We start from the raw sequence: 15213 nt of genomic DNA on the forward strand, positions 1-15213 counted from the left end.
TAAAATGTACCAATGTAAATAATGGAAATATTTATAAGGAAAGCTAAGCATCTTATAAAAATATCTTTATCATTTTGAACTGCACACAGGCATCGGGCAAGTTGACAATTAAACATAGTTATATTAAATTACAACAATGTGATACCAACAAGTATATAGAGTATATAAAATTTTTTTGCAAAGCTTTCAAGTGTGGACACCGTGCCTCGATCCTGCTTCTTCTTTACGTTGTTTTCTCGCATATACACAGATTATAACGATTTCAATAAATATTAGTCGGAATGCAAGATTACACATCACGAAAGAAACAGATTACACTCCCAATTTAATCCAAGGCGCGCCCGTCCGAACCCCACGCCGCGACAAGACGTGTCACATGACAGATTAAGTACTTTTAAATTTTATACTAGACACTTTTCATAAGACCCGGGGCACAATAATCTTACATATAACATAATTATTGTGGGGTTTATAGTGCTGCGTTAATTATTATAAAGAAGTCCCTGTCAGTTCATTTAACCTAGAAGTTCCAGAGAAAAAATATCTAGGTAAAATTGCATGTCGAAATCGGGACTCGGCTGTCCCTCATTTATGGTAAGAAAAAATAGGTTAAAAATTATAAAAACAAAATCTGTCATTATTACGTAGAAATAAAACGAATGTGTGTTATAATTTTATTAGAATATCGTGTCGCGTGATGTGTTGTGGGGGTGTGGGGGGTGTGGGGGTGGGGGGTGTACGCATTAAGGCAGCGGCTTGTTCTCGGGGATAGTGGGCGAGGTGGCGCCGCTCGCGCCGCGGCTCGCGTCGCGCAGCGCCTCGTCGAAGCTCTGCGTCGAGTTCGATCTGGACGATACTTTACCCTGCAATTTGTATTTTTTGGGAGATTAGACGCGGCTCTGAGAGCTTGCTTTCAATACTATTACTACTGCTTTTTTATGTTTATAAAACGTAATCATGCCAGCCCATATTTGATCCAGCTGCAGGAACCCAGACCCTAAGCCATAATCCACCACGTTGGTCAAGTGCGACTTGGCAGATGTCACATGTTGGCGAACTTTTGATTCCTCGATATGTGGGTTTCCTCGGCCGTTTCGAGGAGTAGTGATATTAAGAATGTGCAGATAAATTAAAAGACTAAATAAGTAGGTAATACACGCACGTTCGATCTGGAACCCCCGACATAATACACCATAACATCGAACTATACAATATCTAAAAACTTAAGCGATTTCATACGCTTAATCGATGCGTTTATAATATTAACTGGTACCACCATAACCACCATATTAACCACAATCCCATACGCACCTTAACGTTTTCATACGCGTAGCCGACGCGCTCCTCGATGGAGCGGAACGAGTCGGAGTTGCGCATCTGGCCGATCTTCTGCGAGACGCCGGCCGTCAGCCCGCCCAGGATCGAGGTCGTCTTCTCCGCCGTCGACTTTATCACAGATTCAGTTTTTTGGTATCTGGCAATTGATTAAAACACATTTAATAGGATGTCTGCCAATAAAAAGTATTTTTTTTATAGTATTGCAATGAGGATGTATTCGATTGTTGATTAAACTGAAAAACGGCGCGATCGATTATAACAATTCTTGTTCCATTGGATTTTAAGAAGTGTTAGAGTAAGTTGAGCTATTTATTATTTATTATCAAGCGTAAGTTAAGACCGCCGTGTGTGGTTTCGTTTAAAAGCATTGATTATTATTAAATTTGTACCCTTATCAATACATTTTTTCTGTGTAGATTAAATTGTGACTGACTTTGCAACACTTTCATTATAAATTATTTATGATAGAAAAAGCTGCAAGCATTTCACTATGTTTTCGTTTAATGTTTCACTTTTACTTGATTCTAACATTGTGAAATCCTGCATCTCTACCAGTGACGTTTGATGTACACTTACGTTACAATATTTTTTTTGAATCTATACTATAATCAGGGTCATTTATATATAAAAATCATCCATCGACAGGAATCTCACATTTTTTTTTAAATCCATACGTCCGCCGTAAGTTATATATGGTACAAATCTCATAAAGATATATCTTCAAAACATGAAAAGCAAGCAAATAAAAACCAACAACAAGTAAAATCTTTCCATACAGATTACGTTTAAATTGACGTAAGGACAATTTGCATTCGCGTGATACCAATAAAGCGTTTGTGCCGTTACAAACTGTTATCAAATATCTATTGCTATTATGACTAATGTATTCGGGCCGACTTATATGAGTGTGTTATCAATGTGTAAATGCGTAAATTGTTAGCAAGTAGCTATTAGTAGTTGATGACAATCTAAAATACCTAAAATATATACAGCATTAGAATAGTGCCATGTCCGCTTGTCCTTGTCCGGGTTGATATCCTTTCTACTTATATTATAAATGCGAAAGATTGTGAGGATGGATGTATGTGTATGTTTGTTACTCTTTTACGCAAAAAGTACTGTACCGATTGGAATTAAATTTGGTACGTAGATAGCTGGACAACTGGAATAACACATGGGCAACTTTTTATCCCGATATTCCTATGGAATACGGACTTACGCGGGTGAAACCGCGGGGCGCATCTAGTATTAAATATATTTGTTTCACTGCATTATTTTCTAACGGACAAGCAGGAAATTAAACTTCTGTGTCCTGCAAGACGGGGACTTTTTTATAATTTCAATCAGGAAACGAACCCACGACCTCTCGGATTTACAATCACACGTAAACCTCAATACCAAGGAGTAAACAACTATATACATAAACACAATACAGCTTTTTATTTATCAGATCGTGGTCACTTACACTTGGCTCTCTTTAACGTTTTTCAATCCCTGATTGACGTCCTCGGTGATCTCCTTCCACACGGTGATGCCAAGCTTCCGTTTCAGCTCAGAACTTTGGCGAATCTAAACAATTCAAAAATTATAAACGTGTTACATAATTTGTATTAAGATATAGCTTCTGTCTTTCGTTTTTTTTTTGTTAGTTTATGCGATAGTGGGCAACCGAGTTTATGGTTCACCTAATGATGAACGACCACCACCTCCCACGAACATACCTTGGTCTCTTTTAGTGAAAAAGTATAATGAGGAGATTAGTGATGGGAATAAAACGGTGAGGAAAAAGAAACGGATCCCGGCTCCCTAATTCATAGCGTGAATATACATTAAATTTCAATAATACAATAAGCTCATTTAGAATTTTATAAACATGGCATCTTAATCATATATCTATACTTATTAGTATTATAAATGCGAAAGTGTGTTTGTTTAGATGTAATTGTTTATTTATCTTCACACCGCAACTAACAACGTAGTGGGTAACAGCTAGTATAAACTATTCTCTATTTAATATTCTGCGCTAAAACCTCAGTTTGTACATAAAAGGATGATTCACCTAGGTGAATTTAATAAAATCGCCCAAAGTAAAACAATATACGCGCATGTACCTAAAACTCAGCACTGCACTACGACCTTCACCCATAATTCAATGTTATATGTGTGGTATTTGGCCTTATCGCATTTCCATTCTAATTTTGAACGTTTTGTTGTTGCAGAAATTTGCCTTTTATATATGAGATTAACATGTACGTTATTATTTAATCGACAACAATGTTGCAATCGATCAACGCAAACGCAAATTAGGTGCAATGTTGCAATTTATGTAATTTTGTTAGACAACTTGTTCCACGTCTGATCGATGATAACTTCGGAGTATCTCCGACTTTCGTAACATTACAAATTATTTGAGACTATTTTACTGCGCTTTACAAATGATTAAAAATGTCTGCCTATATGTGTAACATCTCGTGATTATATATATAGTTATACTTTCTCATGATGTTTTATGAATTTTACGTGACCTAATTTGAAATTCTGTTCCACAAGATCAATCAAAAGTGGTTCGTTCTTGTATTACAACTGTACCACATACTGAACAGTATATGAACAGTATATATATAGTCGCATTTGTTATCTTAAATCTGATAATATTTGATATGTACAATGACGATTTAGTTACACAATCGTCTTTTGGTGTATCTTCAAAGTTACGGGTCCAATAAAAAATGACATCATTTATTACTTTCGGAAGTTAAGTACTGACATTTTTTAAATAAATTTTCACGCACAACTTACGAGGTGATTGTGTAATAAATCGTACCTACCATCTTTGTTGCTACTTTAAAAAAATACAGAAGTTTTAAAAAGTCGCTCAAAAATCTAAGTGAACACCTAGACATAGAAATTTCTATCGTATATAATAACCCTACAAACATTAAAAGATGCGTGAGGCTACATCTAAATGGTGTCCCGAGCGGCTAACATCGTTATATTTAGATTATCTATCTTCAAAGTTGAGCAACGTAAGTTTAGTAGTAGGAATTCTAGTAGGTATATCAAAGTTGATAAAATTTTCATGATAACGTGTCCAAAACTAAATCTCTATATTTAAGTATTTATCGCTTGGTCTATTACGGTATTTATTATTTAGATTGAAACTCCTGTGTATGATTCCACAAATCTATACTTTTAAATAAAGTTCAAAAGTGTATTTGTTTGAACGCACTAATCGCAAAAACTGCTGGTCGAATCGTAAAAAAAAATATTGTATTAAGCTTACATTATACAAGTTAGGTGTTATAGTTTATGCTATGACATACATAAAAGAGATTTGCCCGAAATCCGCAAATTTTCACTCATCTATATAGTAATTAAGTTTAATGAGAGGTATAAAAGGTATTCGGAAGTAATATATTCAATGCATAAACTGAAATTCTGGATTAATGTGAACGGTAGGTAATTTCTACGACTGTGTTTATAATTGGATTATCGATTCTTTATCGTCATACTTAGGAATTATGTGAAAATAAACTTGTTTTCTATTGTCTAATTGGATTTTTACATGTCTAAGAAATCCTGAAACAACAATCCATTGGCTGAAATATTATTGCCATCGATATTGTTGATTTATTTATCTGCTTTTGAATTCGTGATTGCAGCTAAAAGAGCTAAATGGTAAACTGTAATACCATTTAGTATTTATAAATCTAAGTACATGTATGTTTTCAAAAGCCTCTGTTTCATTTAATTGATTGCTTGCTTATTTGATTATTGTGTGTAGCATGTTTACATTTTAAGGTTCATCTATATATTTAGGGCAAAAATTAAAGACATTCATATTATTCGTTCGGAGTGTTATTATATTCTGTCCGAACTCTAAAATATAGGAAAAAATAGTCATTATTAATAAAAGTAAAAACGCCCGGTGAAAGAATTATCTCAGTTACTCATTAGAAAAATAGATGTCATTCGACCGTAAGTTTTTCCAAATGTCTGTGTTTTATCGAAAATAAGGACTTTCTGACAACTAATCTGACATAAGAAATGATGCATTCATAGCGATACCAAACCGCACTACTTATGGTAAAAGACCCCAGCGTTAAAGTACATATATTTTAAATACGACGGCCGAGGTGTAAAAATTGTTTTTTGATTATGACCAAATTTTTATACAAGACACACCCGAGTAAAAAACCGCACTTGGAGTCAGCTGACTATAGATCGGCTTCACGTCTCGTTGACTATTTAGTGTATACTATTACAAAAATACATATGTATTTTTTGCCTTAAGCTTAAGGATCCTTAGACGATAAGCGTCAAATGTCTCTATCTACACACCTTTACATTCAATATGTCAAATCAAAATCGCATACTAATTAAATCAAGTATCAACTCACTTTGCTCTGCAGCACGGTGCGGAGTGTCGCGATCTCGTCTTCGACCCTGGCCAGCTCGCGACTCCACTCGGCTTTCAGCTGCTCCGCTTGTTCTGGCGTCAGCCCGGCCAGCTCATCGACGACGTGCGCGTCGCCTGCGCCGCTGCCCGGCATTGCTTCTTCAGCTGATGTACAAATAAATATATTTAGTTAAAAAAATAAATAAAAAAAAAACAAGCTGTGATTATAGAATCAACTAAACTCACTAGCTCTTATACAGACTATTTTATCCCGGCGATCCTATTAACCAGGAAATTAAGATAACTTTATTTTAATAAACCTTTATATTAGTAGGTAGCTGATAACGAAGTTCCTCATTGAACTATGAGATCCAAGCAAGTAAGTAAAATACGTAAATGATGATCAAGTACTAAGGATGAAATTTTAGAATTTCATTTTTAAATTTTACCTTAAAATTACCAATCGTAAATTTCGGGTAAACTCATAGAATGTTTAAGCACTACAAACACTGTTTTTGAAAAGTAATGGTCGACTTAATAATAAATTATTTGAATGAACATTGATTACGTTGCCAGCAACTGAATTGAAGTTTGTGTACATATATTTATGAAAACAAGTATGTTACCAATGACGTTTTCTTGATTTACCTTGTATTAGTCATAACAAAAACAAGAGTCGACATCTATACGTACGTGTTTACTAACGCTTCGTAATTCGCATAGTGACTACAGACAATTAATTATTCGAGTTTTTTCGTAATGTTGTAACACAACTTGAATGTGGAGCCTGAAGTCTTATTAACGTACACACAATACTACGAAATGGGTATAAAGTATAATCACAAACACAAAGTGTACAAACTTATTAAGTTACTTTGCTGTCACCATAAAAACTTAAAGAATATCACTGTATTTGACAAAAAAAATACATACTATTTCTAAATTTTGTAGTCATTGCCATGAAATGCTCGTATGAATACATTTTAGCTACCTTTGCATGTAACCAGTTTCGGAGAACAGACCAATAACAAGTTTAACCCGACAGTGTATAGTGACGTGTATCGTATTTAAACTGTATAGCTACAATAAAGTGAATGTATTCTTTATCTGTGGTAAACTTAAAAACAACACTCAATTTATGAAGGGCTTCTAAATAAACAACTTCACAAGTACCTATATGACACTTTGAATGAGATCACTTAATCACTAACCTCCTGGAGTTATTCCTAAAAACTTTTTGTAATTTGTGTGGCTGGACACTTTGGCAAGATACGGTTTTGTTAAATCTTGAAAAGTTACTCGGACTTCACGCATTTTTTTCCTAAATATACGAAGTCGACGGCGACGATTGTCCATGTAAAATTCTGTTTCTATACATAAGGCAGATTCGGCTAGTTCTGGCAACGAACGCCATTCGGCTTCCGCATCGTCAGGGGTCCAGTTCACAATTTCTTCTAATTCATCCAATTCATCTACTGCGACATCGAAGCTAGGAGTGGAATCATCATCAGGTGGCACAAAGTAAGGATCCTCCATATATTCCAAACTCGCTGGCCCGGTACTTCTGTCTCCGAGACCCGCCATCCTTTCGACTATCTACCTCGTCTCCCGCGGAAGTTTTGCATATTTTTAATTATAAAAAAATAACTGTCAAATCTATATGTTCCTAAAGAGCGAGGTAATCGGACGCACATTGGCAAAAAAAATAAAAACACTAAACATCAAACATGACACTGCAACAATAAATCCTTCTGAGGTAATTATTCGATTGACATATTTTATTTTATCACAATAGTTTCATGGAATATAATGTAAATATATTTGCTGTGATGAAAAAGGCAGCAATATGTTTCCTTTCTTCCGCCACGTCGGGCTCGCTAACACAATCGCCCGCGCTCGTCTCGCGCCGTTGCCCGAGTGCTCGCATTAGCCACTTTCACCACCTACCACGCGAGCTTTAAACGTTATTATTTCTATATAATATTATAATGTTCTTGACCTTAAACGATGTAAATTATGAATACACAAAATCACTTATTTTTATGTATTTTATGTATGGCAAAATTTGTATAGGCTAAGCGTGCATACGACGTCTCTAGTGGCGGGGCATAAAATAACGCCAAAAAAGTAACCTTGCCGCGTATGGTAAAGTTTATTGACAGCGCCGGAGGCAAGTGAGCGTCGAGAACTCGCCAGTGAACCGTCGACATCGCAACAAAACCTCCTTACGTCACCTCTTTGCAATAGACCACAAAAAATGGTAAATTGCTCAAGTCACTGTGATTCATAAAGGAATTCAGTCTGCTCTCAATTTGAATGTCTTACTCTAGTAAGGGGTGATTATTTTATTCCTATTTAAAATTCATTTGTTATGTCGTATTAAACAACCATTTCAATAATTTAATAATTGTCTTTTTTTAACATTGCATGGGTGATATTTTTATGTTATTGTGTTATTACACATTGGATGGATAAGTTTTAACCACAGATTGAAAAAATCATCTCTAAAAAGTATATATATTTTATTAGTTATATATACATGAAAGAGTAATATGACTTAATAATAGTGAATATACTAGCTGCACAACCTGGCTCCACCTGGGTAGTTTTTAATAATAATTGAAATAATATAGACTATCCAATCTTTCAAGTTGGATCAAACTGTACAAACGGAAAAAAGTGACATATAATTTATATATAAGTATATTTCTATAAAAACCTAAGGCTGGCGGATTCACTTAACACTAGGTGATCCACATGATTGTTTGTCACTCTCTCGTATAAAAAAAAACTATGTTAGTTAATTATGAAACAAATGTATTGAATACCTTAAAACTATATTTTAGTTAATATATATATATAGTTGTTTAATTGCAGTATATAAATAAAAATTATCAAATCTGTTTTTACATTTTACAGTGAATTCTTTACGTTATATTCCATTTTATCAAATATCAAAGCAACTGTCAATATAATAATTTAATTGTTAATCCTACAAATCCAACTTCCTACTTCCTACTAATAATATAAATGCGAAAAATTGTGAGGATGTGTGTGTGTGTTTGTTGCTCTTTCACGCAAAAACTACTGAACCAATTGCAATGAAATTTGGTACATAGACAGCTGGACAATATATAGGCCTGGACTGGAATGATATATAGGCCACTTTTTATGCCGATATTCCTAAGGGATACGGACTTATGCGAAACTGCAGGCCTTAGCTAGTCTATTTTAATGCGGTAGATTATGTATAGTAGTAAGAAGTTGTTAACTCTGTATAATATACAAAAACACATTCCATTTCCTGCTTTCTGATACATTCTATTTAGGTTATCTATTAGTTAAAATGGCGAATAAGCACGAAAATATATTTTGAAGTGTCAAATAGGCTTTCAGAGACATTAAAGCAATTAGTGAAACCAGGCCAAAGTCATACAAAAAATACATGCTACAGTCATGCAGGTCTTATTGAAACAGAACTGATGCACTTATATTATGAGTTTACAATTAACTAAATTATCACACTTAATGCAAGTCTAGTGCATTAAATTAGGAATTTTACATATTGGGACATTTAAATAACAGAGGGATAGTCTAATTACAACAATGAATACAAACATTGTATATTTCGTATGAGATTTCGTATTTTGTTTTCATGTTGAAAGCGCATCGCGGAACATAAAAGTAGGGCAAATGAAAAAAGAATCCAAGAGAACGGAAACCAAAAAAAAAAAAAAAATTTAAAGGTATAAGGCATAGTTATGTATATTTATGATTATCAATACTGACCTGTCTGAACACCACTCATTTTTAATCAATTTAATTATAGGCAATTAATTAATACTTTCAAAAATGCTTCTTCTTATCACTTTTGTTTATATCAAAACTTCAGCTATGTCTCTATTACAATAGATAGATTGTCATTTACAAATAAAAATGAATATTTTGTTATGGAAATTAACTTAAAAGTTTTTCACAAGACAATCGAGGTTCAAGAAATAATCAACAGCGTGAAAAATTAATGAAAAAATATATTGATACCCACAAAGAATTGACAATTATGAAATGACACATGTCAGCGACAGTCAACACAGATAAAGAAGAAAGAAGTGAGGTCTCTTTATTGGGTGAGTTATAAACAAAAAGATAAAAATGAAAACAAATATGTAGTTCCTTCTTTTTTTTCTTGACGATGGTTAAGTTAAAGAGTATTCTGATTAGTACTTGGTAAATTGTATATATATGAATATGTACAAATTAAATTTTTGTCATATTCGATAATTTAACTCGACCGAAACTAGGTTCGAGCTTGTTTAGGCAGGTACCTTAAATTTAAGATCATTTTTTTAGGTAATGACTTCAACTTACTTTATTATATAGTGATATTTAAAATTGTGAAATTTTAATTGAAAATAGTGGTTTACTTAATTTCTGAAAAGGATTAAATAATTGATTGTATTTGACACATTTTTGGATCATTTTGGTATACATACCTGCAAAATAAATGTGAAATTTTAAAGAGATTTTATTGCTGGTACGTGTGGCGTCATTATGATCATGTTATTGTAACGACCGTCTAATGAGTGCCTTAAAAATGCGTCAATGTACATTTTTCAGAAATATGTCCATAAGTTTTAGGGGTAAGGTGTTACACATGCAAAATGAACTCCAAATTAAAGATTTTTAGATTAGAGACCTAACTGTTATACTATACTAAATTTAGTTTCTTAAGTTGCTTCCAAATTTATATCTTTTATTCCAAACCCTTCTGATAAAAGAATCTACCTGAAAAAGATTAGGCTATTTATAAAAGTCAAGTATAAATATTTAAATAAGTAAAGTTTTAAGTAACTAAATACGATTACCTTTCTTAAATGCGTTTCTAACAAGGCTTCAAAATGATTCAGTCTGTCAGGGATCAGTAACGACTAAATTGAGTCGTCTTCATTTAGACCTAATATTTTTATAAATTAAAATATGCACTTATGATTGGACTCATATTTCTGCAAATAAATTATAAATGTAAAACATATCTTTCGTATCCTGAGTAGTTAAATGAAAAAATAAATTATATCTTTTAATTCTATTTTATTATATTTCTATTTATTTCTATGAGTTGGTAACATTGTGACAATTACCATTGCGTTTTTGTCAAGTCAGAAGATAAATTGAAACTCATTTTCTGCTAGAAATTCGTCGTTTCGTTTATTTATTTTATTCCAGACTTCAAAAGTAAAAGGTAAGTAGTTATTATGTGTGTATGATTTAATGGACGTAGAAACGACAAACGTTCTTCCTACGGCCAGTCTTAGATACCTGACATTTTTTAAATAAACAATTTGAAATCACAGGATCAATTACAATGTCAGCTACTGCTCTATTTGGAAATACGTCGGGTCTCGGGGGGAGTTCAGGTGGAAACAAACACTTGGTAGAATTCCGAGCTGGCAGAATGACATTGAAAGGCCGTATGGTCCATCCAGACAAGAGGAAGGGCCTTCTTTATGTCTATCAAGGAGAAGATTCTCTTATGCATTTTTGTTGGAAGGATCGCACTACAGGCGAAGTGGAGGATGATTTGCTAATTTTCCCTGATGATTGTGAATTTGTGCGGGTCAATGAATGTACCACTGGTAGAGTTTATGTGCTGAAATTTAAATCATTTTCAAAGAAATATTTCTTTTGGATGCAAGTAAGTGATGACTTTGCGTATAATCTGTTAAAATGTAACACACCAAAATTGTTTGATTTCAATAAATCTTAGGTAGACTATTTTATCCATATATGTTTTTTTTTTGTAGGAGCCCAAAACTGACAAGGATGATGAATTATGCCGTCGTATAAATGAAGCACTGAATAATCCTCCAACATCAGGAGGTCGGGGAGGTGGTAGCAGCGGGGCGCAGGATGGTGAATTACAGAATTTGCTCAACAATATGTCTCAGCAACAGTTGATGCAGTTATTCGGTGGAGTTGGTCAAATTGGTGGATTATCTTCTCTGCTTGGAACAATGGGGTAAGCATATAATTAAATACAATTTTACACATTCCACAAATTAATAATCAAATTTTTTAAAGCAAATTGACACAATTGTTGTTTCCACATGAATTACTATGAAGTTGCTCAGTTTTCGTATTTTGTATTAATCAAACTAATTATACATATGAATTTTTTTCAGAAATAACAGCAGCAGCAACAGTGGCAGTACTAATGCGAGCAGCAGACCCTCTGCTGGGAGCAATAGCAGTTCCCGTGGGGGCAGTGCTCCTCGCACAACTGAAGCTCCAGCGGCTAGGACACCGTCACGTGCCAGGGATGTACCTGCACCAACTGCAACACCACCCAACACTGCAACTGCTACTCAACCTAGAAGTAAGTGTATGATGGTGAAATTATGTAGATTGTAGGCTCAAACATGGTTTCCAAGTCATACAAACTTATAATTTATATAAGATATTACTAGAATGATGGGAAAAATATGCCATCTAAAATGAACAGAAACCAAACAAATAAAATAATTGAGAAATTTATATGTCAAAATATCCTAATATAAAAGTTAAGAATTAAACTTGATACATCAACACAGTCACAGTGACTCAACATAATCAGGTATTATCCAAATACACATTTTGAGATTACACCTATATATATTGTTTTTAGGTAAGTATTACTATGCATTGTATAATAAGTTTGCATGTAAATGAAAGGAAGCAAAGTTTATCTCAATTATCATTTATATAGTTTATATTGTTATTTCACAATAAAAAGGCAAGGCCTTTCTATTACTTGTTACTTGTAATAAAGTTGATGACAAGCATCTATTTTAAGTTGGAAAAGAAAACTTTAATCAAAACATTTCCACCACCAAGAAGCTCAACAGCCTCTGAAAACTATTCAAGGCTTTGGTGAGTGACCTAGTTGAATCCTCCATGGGCTTTTCTCTGCCTTCTGCTACCGCCTTTCAATCATGAAGTGGTTCGCTATTTCCAGTTTTCCACCTGCAGGGCATTCCTTTGATAGTCTATCTGTGATCCTCACGTTAACACCCTTAGCGTGACTGTCGAATTACTTAACAGCACCCGATCGGGGATCACAGGAGGAGGAGCGAGCGAACGTGGCGGTTATGTTTCAGGTGGGCAAATATTTCTATCGGACTTGCAACGCTATTTCTCTGGGCTAGGCACCGCGCCGGAGGAGGGCGCGCGCGTGGACCTGGCGGCCGCGCTCGCCGCGCCGGAGGTGGTGAGCACGGCCAGCGAGCCGGCCAACGCGCAGCGCCTCGCGCCGCACCTGCCGCCGACCGTGCCACAGGACGATGTAAGGACCACACTGCTCTCACCGCAGTTCGCTCAGGTGAACCAACAAATTGCGCGCCGACGACCACCCTCCGCGGTCCGACGCTTTGTCCGGTGCAATGCTTTCGCATGTGTGGGGGGCGGGGGTTGGGGGTAGCTCTGCGCTCTTTTGTCTGATGGGATCAGTATGTTGAGTTAGCTTTTACTTATGGCTATCCGTGTTGGGAATTGAATGAATGAATACAATGTACTTACTTACTTGGCTTTTTAAAGATTGATATTAAGTGAATGCCCAGATATTAAAATTCCTATAGATTTAGTTATGTTTAAATATATTTAAACATAACTAAATCTAAAAAAAAATTAAACATAAATAAAGTATATCTGGTGACTTCTTAACTTATGTGTTGAGAGCAAGAGCCCGCGATGGCCGAGCCTTTGTCAGATACTAAAAGCTAAAATTTTTTAAACCTATGTCCTCTATATGAGGACAGACAACCGCAGATCAATAGTACTTGGGGAGCGTTGGCTTTGGTATGTAACAGGTAGTAAAGTTGTGTCTAAAATTCGTTATATTATGCAACTTAGTTTTCATATATTTTAATAGTGATAATTCTAGAAATCACCTCATCCACATCCAGACATTAGTTCGGACCTTTCCCCACCCCCCACCTAGTCACCCAATGAGATTATAAGCAGTATGTAGCATATCCCAATTTTTATACAAATGTATGTACTATAACACACACAGCATACAGCAAAGATTAACGCCGGAAGGTTTGAAGTTAGAACTGCATATTCAAGCTTGTCTGGCAGTGGACAAGATGATATCTAAGATTATCTAATAAAATTTATGAGAAAATTATACATACATGTAGTAAATACATGTTGTCTGCCAAAGCCACCGCGACCCAAGTTGCATAGCCCGGGATCGTTCTAATGAGCCGGAAGGCCGGAAGCCCGTTTCCTTTTTCCTCACCCATCCCAGTCCATTCCTTCTTTCCAGTCTTTAATCCTTTCCTTTTCCCTTACCCCATAAAAGCGGGCAGCACGTTCGTAGAGGCACTGCTTTTGCGAATGTTAATGGACGGTGGTGATCGCTTACCATCAGGCGAACCACCGGCTCAGTTGATCAGTCCGCTATGACATAAAATAATGTGTATACAGGACATACACACGATATTATCTATTTTTTATTATTTTAAAAGGATAAGTGAGGTCATTTTCACATTTGCATGTTACGTAACTAGCGATTTTTTTAAATCTAAACTAACACACTAATTGCTTCTATGCTAGGAACTAATTTTCTTGTAATTAACATTACAACTCATTAGAAGTACGCATACATTTATAATTGCACTGAGAAATAATACAATAAGGGAATAATATAGGGATTGCTAAATGTTATGTATGCTTGTAATATGTATTTTTACAATTGATATTCTTACAGGCGGCCAATCAGTTTTCCTCGGCTCTGTCATCGGGACAAATGGGTCCAGTGATGTCGCAATTCGGATTACCGTCGGATGTCACATCAGCAGCAAATACGGGAGATATGCAGGCTTTCTTCAAAGCTCTCGAGAATACTTCCAGTTCCGACGCCAGCAAGTCCCAAGAGGATGAAAAGAAAAAAGACAAACCGCAAGATAATAAAAATGATAAGAAGGACGGTGACGCCGGAATGTCGCTTGACTAATTTCATCGATAATTAATTCATGTATATTATTTTTAATCGAGTCTATTTATTAGATTCTTGACTCTCAAAGTAATTTTGTGTTTTAATGTATAATAATCCCTTTTATAGTTCTATTGTAAGTCATTTAATTGGCTATTGAACGTAAAGTGAAGATGTGTGTTTAATAGTGTTTTTTTAAAACTTCATCGTCTTACATTATGTACCTACAAAAATTGTATGCTATTCAATAAATTAAATTTGAATTTCTTATTTAATTTGAAAAGACCACTTTCCTCATACTTGTAAATAAACGTACATAATTTTCCGCCCGGCTTGAATTTTTAAATTATAATATTATGTACTGTTATACAAGTCATCAACGATATTACGAGCCCATTACGTAATATAAAAGAAACAACAAAATTTCTCAGTCTCAGTCTTACTTGCTACTTATACAGAGTATATGTTAGGGAATAAAAATATTTAATCCTGGCGATCCTTATCA

The 15213-nt window shown here is 34.8% G+C and overlaps 2 protein-coding genes across 7 annotated transcripts; one reads left to right on the forward strand and one right to left on the reverse strand.

Moving 5' to 3' along the window:
* Nucleotides 1–158: 158 nt before the first annotated feature.
* Nucleotides 159–9798, reverse strand: LOC119829294 (tumor protein D52). Of its 4 annotated transcripts, none has more exons than XM_038351745.1 (5): nt 9527–9798; nt 5739–5902; nt 2804–2907; nt 1312–1474; nt 159–863 (listed from the first exon to the last, which is right to left on the reverse strand). In XM_038351745.1, exons 1-5 carry the CDS (start codon nt 9543–9545, stop codon nt 744–746), a joined length of 570 nt encoding a protein of 189 aa, XP_038207673.1. In that variant the 5' UTR covers nt 9546–9798; the 3' UTR covers nt 159–743. The 4 variants fall into 4 exon arrangements, with proteins under 4 accessions (XP_038207673.1, XP_038207671.1, XP_038207672.1 ...); XM_038351743.1 differs by lacking the exon at nt 9527–9798 and adding an exon at nt 6949–7680; XM_038351744.1 differs by lacking the exon at nt 9527–9798 and adding an exon at nt 6671–6822.
* A 1052-nt stretch (nt 9799–10850) lies between these two features.
* LOC119829485 (proteasomal ubiquitin receptor ADRM1) lies at nt 10851–14975 on the forward strand. 3 transcript variants are annotated; one of them, XM_038352008.1, is made up of 6 exons: nt 10851–10976; nt 11089–11429; nt 11539–11753; nt 11917–12110; nt 12871–13091; nt 14484–14975. In XM_038352008.1, exons 2-6 carry the CDS (start codon nt 11100–11102, stop codon nt 14727–14729), a joined length of 1206 nt encoding a protein of 401 aa, XP_038207936.1. In that variant the 5' UTR covers nt 10851–10976; nt 11089–11099; the 3' UTR covers nt 14730–14975. The 3 variants fall into 3 exon arrangements, with proteins under 3 accessions (XP_038207936.1, XP_038207937.1, XP_038207938.1); XM_038352009.1 differs by having other exon boundaries at nt 12871–13055; XM_038352010.1 differs by having other exon boundaries at nt 12919–13091.
* Nucleotides 14976–15213: the final 238 nt, after the last annotated feature.

The sequence above is a fragment of the Zerene cesonia genome, chromosome 10, assembly GCF_012273895.1.
Source record: "Zerene cesonia ecotype Mississippi chromosome 10, Zerene_cesonia_1.1, whole genome shotgun sequence".
NCBI classification, from domain to species: Eukaryota; Metazoa; Arthropoda; class Insecta; order Lepidoptera; family Pieridae; genus Zerene; species Zerene cesonia.

Bases quoted from the DNA above. Each gene is read 5' to 3' on its own strand.
- LOC119829294 (XM_038351743.1), bottom strand. From the start codon at position 7,321: ATGGCGGGTCTCGGAGACAGAAGTACCGGGCCAGCGAGTTTGGAATAT. The intron at 5,903-6,948 runs GTTAGTGATTAA...TTTGTACATCAG, and splicing joins TTTAGGAATAACTCCAGGAG to CTGAAGAAGCAATGCCGGGC. The intron at 864-1,311 runs GTGCGTATGGGA...TACAAATTGCAG, and splicing joins ACGCGTATGAAAACGTTAAG to GGTAAAGTATCGTCCAGATC.
- LOC119829485 (XM_038352008.1), top strand. From the start codon at position 11,100: ATGTCAGCTACTGCTCTATTTGGAAATACGTCGGGTCTCGGGGGGAGT. The intron at 11,430-11,538 runs GTAAGTGATGAC...TTTTTTTTGTAG, and splicing joins AATATTTCTTTTGGATGCAA to GAGCCCAAAACTGACAAGGA. The intron at 11,754-11,916 runs GTAAGCATATAA...AATTTTTTTCAG, and splicing joins TCTCTGCTTGGAACAATGGG to AAATAACAGCAGCAGCAACA.